An 8,086-nucleotide genomic window follows, 5' to 3' on the forward strand; every position below is an offset into this window, starting at 1 on the left:
TATTTTATTTAAATTCAATTAATTAATATATAGTATATTATTAGTTTCAGAGGTAGAGTTCAGTGATTCATGAGCTGCATATAACACCCAGTGCTCTTTACATCACTCGCCTTCCTTAATGCCCATCGCCCAGTTACCCCATCCCCCCTCCTACCTCCCTTCCAGCAACCCCCAANCCTCCCTTCCAGCAGCCCCCAGTTTGTTTCCTGTAGTTAAGAGTCTCTTATGATTTGTCTCCCTGCTTTTCCTGCCCTTCTCCTGTGATCCTGTTTTGTTACTTAAATCCCACATATAAGTGAAATCATATGATAATTAGCTTTTTCTGATTGACATATTTTGCCTAGCATATAATACCCTCTAGTTCCATCCACCTCTTCTCAGATGGTAAGATTTTTTTTTTTTTTTTTTTTTTTTGATGGCTGAGTCTCCCACCCTCGGTGACCCCTAGGTTTTTAAATTTAGGTAGCTGAGAGGATGATGGCGGCCTTGTGAAAAAAGGGAATAGAAAGATCAGGATCAGGGTGAGAATGGCAGTTGCCAATTTTTTTGTTTATTAGGAGTTTATTTTAGTTCTAGTCACTTTAAATTTCTCTTTTAACTTTTTTTTTGTGTTTATGTTTGTGTTTGTATTTTTAAAATACTTATCAAAGTAATACATGTGCAACCGAGTATTGAGTATAAAGTGCAGCCTCATCCTCTTTCCCAAGCCTCTCATTCCTACTGCTGTTCCCTTAGAGGAAGTGCTGTTAAAAGCATGCGGCCTTTTCTTCCATATCTCTCCTGTGTGACACATACATGAACATTACAGTTTTTTTCTCCTTAACAGAACTGAAATTATTGTATACATATGCTTCTATAACTCTCCCCACCACCCTACCCCACCTTCCATATACTTAAGAAGTCAGTTTAGACTTTCATGTCTGTACGTTCAGGTCCCCCATTCTTTTAGATGTTTGAGTTAATGTTATAGTGTGGGTAGACTGTAGTTTCGTTACCCATTTTTTGGTTGGTAATTATTCAGTTTATTACAATTGCAAATAGTGCTGCAGTGGATAATTCATGTATGCATGTAGTTATATCTTTGTGCATATGAAAGTGTATCTATGGGGAAATTTCCCCCCCCCCCAGGATAAATTCTTAAAGGGGAAAGGTACTAGGTCAAGGGTTTATGCATTTAAAATGTTGACATTATAAATTATACTTCATAAACTCTATATCAATGTATTTTACATTTCTTCTAATTGATTAGAATTTTTATTTTTTACCAAAAGAACATACGATTAATCTTTTAAAATATTTGTCAGTCTGATGGAACATAAACTGTTTAATGGCATTAAACCACCCCCATTTGCCTTAAAACTAGACTACTGTGACTTTATTTTCTCTTGGGCTTTTTTTTTTTTTTTTTAAGTCTTTTAGGGCAGGTTTTCGGCTCTGTCTTATGTTCAAGCTGCTACAACAAAATACCACAGACTGGATGGCTTATAAGTAACAAATTTATTTCTCATTGTTCTGGAGGCTGGAAGTCTGAGACCAGGATGCCAGCATGGGTTCTGGGGAAGTCCCTCTTCTGAGTTGCAGGATTCTCAGCATCTAGCATGTTCTTACATGGTGGAAGGGGTTTGGGAGCTCTGTGGGGTCTCTTTTTAAAAGGGCACTAATCTGCATTACGACCTAATCACCTCCCCAAAGCCTCACCTCCTGATACCATCATCTTTGGAGGTTAGGATTTCCACATGTGAATTTTGGGGGGACACAGACATTCAGACCATAGCAAGTCCTTTCTTATGTAAGTGTTTCTCAAAGTTCCCTCAGCTCTCTAGTGACTATTGTAAGTAATCTTATCTGTCTCATTCCTGTCTTTAAATATTGCCTATAAACTAGTAATGATTGTATGTTTTTATTAACACTTTAGCTTGGGAACCAAAAAGTCAACTGCCTCCAAGTTTGACTTCTTTCTAGATCTCATCCTGTCTTAGGAATGTTAAACAGTGGCTTCTCTGCCTGCGATCTCTCCCTTTTGTAATTTCATTAGCCACAACTCCCACCACCAACTCCCCATGTATCTTCACAAAATAGGCCTAGTGTCACTCCCCTGCTTGAAAATCGCCTGTTTCTCCTTGCCAATGGGTGAAATTTAAGTTTTTATTTATTTATTTTACTTATTAATTTTTTTTAGAGAGAGAGCATGAGTGGGGAAGAAGGGCAGAGGAAAAGGGAGAAAGAGAATCTTAAGCAGGCTCCACACTGGGCTCGATCTCATCTCATGGCCCTGAGATCATGACCTGAGCTGAAATCAAGAGTGGGACACTTAACTGACTGAGCCACCCAGGCACTCCCAAAATATTTTTAAATTGTATTCAAAGCCCTGAAGAAACCTGGCCCCAAATTACCTTTCTTTCTTCATCTGTGGCCATTTCTGCTTTTCTTATCCTTAGTTGCCTAACCTGCAGACACCTCGAGCTGCAGTTGTATTGCAGTTCTTACCACACCTGCACCTCGACTAGACTGAAATCAGTCATCCTCCCTGCCTTTACCTCTGTTACCTACGCTTAGGAGATTCTCCCTTCTTATTGGCAAGAACAGCACTAAGGAACGCTTATTTATTAAACATTATATTTTCTCCTTGCTGTCAGTTACTGTATAAATTAATCTTAAATTATGAGCTTATATACCACATTTTCTAGAATATTTCTGATGTACAGTGTTACATTTTTAGGCCTAGGGAATGTATGGTTTTGTTTATTTTTTAATTTTTTACTTTTTATTTTGAAATAGTTGTGGATGCACGTGCAGTTGTAAAAACTGATACCAAGAGCCCTCTTACACTCTTCACCCAGTTCTTCCAGTGGTAATGTCTTAGATAACTATAATACAATATCACAACCAGGAAACTTATATTGATAGAATCCACCAATCTAATTAAGAATTCACCAGTTTTACATGCATTCATTTGTGTGTGTGCATATTAAATTTTGTGGGGTTTTATCACATTTGTAGATTTTTGTGACCACCACCACAGTTAAAGTAAATTATTTGGTTTGTTTCTTAATTATGATTCTTCCTGGTAAAGTTTTCTCTGTTTTCCATTGTGATATCCTTATGGGAGATATGCCAGCATGATTTTAGGTGGTATATGGATGAACATTTTTTTAATTTTACTAGTTATAACTTAATTATTATGGCAAGTGTCCTTTGTTTTTCAGTTAGAGTATGAAGTTATAAAATACCATTTTAATTTAAAAGGTGAGTCATGTTAATAAAAAAAGGTAAGAAAATAATAGTGTAGGAGATATTGAGGCAAAAATCATATTAGACATATACAAAGGACTTAGGATACACAAAGCTTGGTACCCTTATCAGAGTGAAGAGACCCTTCTTTCTCGTTAGCATTATTGCTGGGACCAAGAGCAATCTTATGTCAGCAGCAGAGCGAGGTTTGGGAGCCAGACAAATCTGGGTTCACGTCTAGGCTGCGCCGTTCCCTCCTCTCTTTCCTCCACTGAATCTGTATTGAATGCCTGCTATGCCAGACCCTCTTCTATGTGTTGCATATACACGAGTGAATGAAACAAAGCTTCTGCTGCTCGGAGCCTGCGTTCTAGTGAGAGGAGACAAGACAATAAACATACGAACAATTAAACATTAAGGGTCGGTGATAAGGAGCACAGTAAGGAGACTGCAGTGTCGTGGGAAGTGGTGACACCACCTTGGCTGTGTTGTGTGGAGCAGAGACTTCGGGGAAGCAAGAGGTCATTTAGGAAGCTGTTTCCGTAATCCACGCACAAGACAGTGTTCCCAAAACCAGGATGGTAGCAGTGGAGGAGACAGACGGTAATCAGATTCCATCATATTTGTAAAGTCTACTGAACAGGATTTCTCCGTGGATCAAATGTGGGATGTGAGAGAAAAAGGAGAAATCCGTGATGACTCTAGGGCTTCTGGTTTGAGCAGCTAGAAGGTTTGAGTAGCTATCAACGAGATGGAATCAACTGACAACAGATTTTAGGGAAATCAAGAATTTAGTTTTAGACATTATAGTTTTAAGATGCCTACTAAATGTCCAAGTTGGATGTGTTAAATAGGCAGTTGGAGGTTAGGAAAGATGTCTGGGCTGGAAGTAAAAATTCAGGAATAGTTAGTATACTGACAGTATTTAAAGCCAGGAGCCTCAATGAGCATATCTAAAGAACGAGTGTAGTTAGAGAAGAGAGGCCTGGGACTAACGTTGGGGGCACTCCAGCATTTACAGGGCAGTGAGATGAAAAGGAATCAGCAAAGGAGACTAAAGAGTGGCTAGTGAGATAGGAGTAGACCAAGAGAGAGTGATGTCTTAGAAGCTAAGGGAAGAAAGCATTTCAAGAAGGATAAACTAGTTCAGTTCCGCTGATAAATTGAGTAATAGGACCAAAGCTTGAATTGACTGTTGGGTTAGCCATAAGAGATATTTGATGATCTTGACTAGCAATTTCAAAAGAATGGTGGAGGCTAAGACCTTATTTAAATTAAACCCAGAGAGACCGAGCAGGGCACCTGGGTGGCTCAGTTGGTTAAATGTCCAACTTTTAATTTCAGCTCAGGCCCTGATCTCAGGGTCATGAGATTAAGCCCCTCTTGGGCTCAGTACTAGGCATGGAGCCTGCTTAAGAGTCTCTCCCCCCCCAGTCTGCCCCACCGCCCACCCCAATCCCCTGCACGCTCACTCTCTGCTTGCTCTCTCAAAAAAAAAAAAAAAAAACAGGAGCAGATGAATTTTAAAAACAGTAATTTCAGAAAGTTCTTTCACAGAGTTTTGCTGTGAAAGGGAGCGGGCATTGGAGCCGTAGCTGGAGAGAAATGGAGGGTTGATGGAGGGTTTTTTATTCTTGTTTTTAGATGGGAGACATTATAGTGTATTTAGAGATCCATCTAGTAAAGAGGGGAAAGCAGATGTTGTAGGAGAAAGCACAATTACTAGATTGCTATTCTTGAGTGAGTTATAGAATGTAGTGCAAATGTGAAGGATTGGCCTTCAGAGCACAGGTAAAAGGAGAGATGACAGAGTGCATGTGTGCCGAAGTAGGGAGAATGATAGATGTGGTCGGACCATATGGACATTGTCTTCTGGTAGCTTCATTGTCAACTGAAAGTGTGGTCATATTAGAGGTTTGAGATGAGGGGGAAAGGTGGGAAATAATTGTGTAGAAGATTGAGAGAGTAAGAGGATTTAGGGAAATATAGTAGAATTGCTGCATAGCACTAAGGGGTCATTAGAATTTTATTAGACATCAGGTTAAACTGAGACCAAGGCAGCATGATTATGGTTTTCTTCAGTAGTGTTCTGCTGCAGAGAGATTGGTATATAAACAGAATTTTGGATTTAACCAAGGTTGAAATTTGTAGATTAGAATGATGAAAAGAGAGGGGCCAGGGTCATAAGGGTATACATGCGGAGTGTCTATAATGGTGAACCATGAAATTTAGGCTGGATAAGGAGCTGAGAAGGGAAATTATGAGAGGGGTAAGAGACAGTAGATCAGATGGCTTGTGGGTTCTGATAGAGTTTGAATAATTGTTGGAGTCAGAAACCTTAAGGGAGGGGCGCCTGGGTGGCACAGCGGTTAAGCGTCTGCCTTCGGCTCAGGGCGTGATTCCAGCGTTATGGGTTCGAGCCCCACATCAGGCTCCTCTGCTATGAGCCTTCTTCCTCTCCCACTCCCCCTGCTTGTGTTCCCTCTCTCGCTAGCTGTCTCTCTCTCTGTCAAATAAATAAATAAAATCTTTAAAAAAAAAATAGAAACCTTAAGGGAATGAATGGAAACAGAAAGTGTTGGTCAGGGATTAGATGGTTAATTTGGGATTACAGCAGAGGGGTAGTTACTGGTAATGGCAAAGTCCAGGTTATGACCATGGGGGTGCTATTTCCTGGTCAATAGCCTTAGAAAAATCTATAACCTCTCCAAGCCTTAATTTTCTCCTCTGAAAAGTGGGGATATTACCTATTTTACAAAGTTGACATGAGGATTAAATGATAATGTAAACGTAAAAATACATGGCATAGTGTTAACATGGGATAGATTCTTGAAAGAATTTCCTTCCTTTCTTTGATAATTTTGAACCTCATTTCCTGACCTGAGCAGAATAGCAAAATAACAGATGCTTAGCACCTTATGCTTCAAAATCATATATGAAGCCTAGTGAACTTTTAGGAACATTTTAAAATCACTCTATACCCATCATTATTTTTCCTTAGTTGGAATGAAAAACACTGTACCATTGCAGCTATCACTATTATGTTAAGAAGCACTTATATTTCTATTACAGTTCTGCTTCTGTTACTATTTATTCATTTAAAAGAATCTGTGCCAAGGGTTTTCACATCATTTGCATTTACTGTCAGAATAGCCCTGTGAGGTACGTGGTGCTGGTATTTTTGTTATTTTCTCCTTTTGCCAGTAGAGGAAATGAAAGTATAGTGAAGTATCCTACATATGATTATTGGGTTGAACTAGAACTTGAGCCCGGGTCTTCTGAGTAACTGGTAACTGAATTCTGTTCTTTTTGTGGTGTGTCATTATTGGGGACATGTTTGCCTGCTGTAGATCTGCTAATCTCTAAAGATCTCTTTTTAACCTCTATAAGGAAAGGATTTTTCTTTTTATTGTATAATCCTTATAATTTTATATCCATTCATTTTTTCATGCAACACATACTTACTGTAACCTTTCTAAATGTTAGGCCGTGGGCTTAGGCCCTAGGATAGTGAGAAAGACATGTATCCTTACCTTCAGGAAATTTTCACTATAATGAGAAGGACAGACATTAACTAATAATTACATAAAAATATGTATACTTGAAAAATGCTGGAGCCATGTGAATGAGTACCAGCGATGGACTTGATTGAGTCTGTGGGTTGGGTTGGTGGTGATCATGAAAGACTTCTCTAAGGAAGTTACAATTAAGCTGAGACTTGAAGGATGAACAGCAGTCAACCAGGCAAAGAGGTAAAGGGAAGAAGGTGCTACCTAAGGGGAGAGCCTCGATGAGGGAATCCTTCCTTCTTCCTGTCCTTCTTACCCTCCTTCCTTCCTATCACAATTCATAGAGGTTCTTTTTTATTTTCATTATGATTTAAAAATGTATTTTAAATGTAAATTAATAGTTACAAAGCATAGTATTAAATTTTTCTCTCTGCATTTTCTGAGAAAATCAGTTATTTGGACTGCTTAGGAGGGCCTGTGGTGAGTTTACCTCCCAGGTTCCATCAGTTGTCATGCAGCGAGGCCATGGAGGACATTAATTTTGCTGTTCTTTTTTTTTTTTTCCAGCATTAATGAAAAATAATGGACAGACATCACTCTGTAAGTTTACGGTGTACAACGTGATGGTGTGATTACATATATTGTGAATGGTTACAGTAGTAGGTTTAGTTACCGTCCATCATCTCACATTCATTTTGCTTTTATGCTGGAAGTTTTTGCTGGCACAACACACTGAGTCTTTTTTTCCGAAGGGAACGTGATATACTTCTGCTTAAATAAATGAATATTTCCATCTAAACGGATTCATTTGGTGTATTACAAAAACTAATTCATTGCATAAACTAATCATTTCCTTGGTTAAAAAATACAGTTACAAGATTTTTTTTAGTTCTAAGTAGGATGGGGACTCAGGCAATTTTTCTTTTTCTTGTTTTTACACTGTCATCCATTTCATCCATTGACCCACTGCTAGCATTTATGTAACACAAGGTATCTACTATAGCTATCTACAGTAGCAAATCCACATGGCACAAGAAGAAAATCTTAGGAGATGAATGTTATAATCTACCAGTATTTCGTTTTTAAAAACAAAATACCATCCATTGTTACGATAAGTTATAAAATATGTTTAACTGGTGTAGGTGCCTACTAGAACTGACTAAGGTGTTAGCAAAGTAGAAGAGAAGCTTTGACGAGGATATTGGCTANTGAGGATATTGGCTACAAAAAGCAAAGGATGAATAATCTTTGACTTTACGAAGAGATTGCTGAGCACATTTATCAAGCAAAGGTGATGGGAGTTGCTTGGCATGATTCCAGGCCACAGTGTGATGCTGACTAAGCAT

At 38.7% G+C, this 8,086-nt stretch overlaps 2 protein-coding genes across 4 annotated transcripts in view; both read left to right on the forward strand.

Annotated features, from left to right (window-relative positions):
* The window catches only part of LOC117803521 (MARCKS-related protein-like), a 9,329-nt gene extending 1,957 nt beyond the window's left edge, over positions 1-7,372 (forward strand). Inside the window, 1 exon segment of the mRNA XM_034667601.1 lies at positions 7,308-7,372. Within this exon segment, the coding sequence (XP_034523492.1) occupies positions 7,308-7,372 (65 nt within the window).
* The window catches only part of FCHSD2 (FCH and double SH3 domains 2), a 136,158-nt gene continuing 133,798 nt past the window's right edge, over positions 5,727-8,086 (forward strand). The window contains exon 1 of one of the 3 annotated variants that reach the window (XM_034666394.1): positions 5,727-7,340. The gene's annotated coding sequence lies outside the window, so the exon portion shown is untranslated. The remainder of the gene's footprint in view (positions 7,341-8,086) is intronic. The other 2 variants (XM_034666392.1, XM_034666395.1) reach the window with 2 other exon arrangements.

Source organism: Ailuropoda melanoleuca, chromosome 8 (genome assembly GCF_002007445.2).
Source record: "Ailuropoda melanoleuca isolate Jingjing chromosome 8, ASM200744v2, whole genome shotgun sequence".
Lineage (NCBI taxonomy): Eukaryota > Metazoa > Chordata > Mammalia > Carnivora > Ursidae > Ailuropoda > Ailuropoda melanoleuca.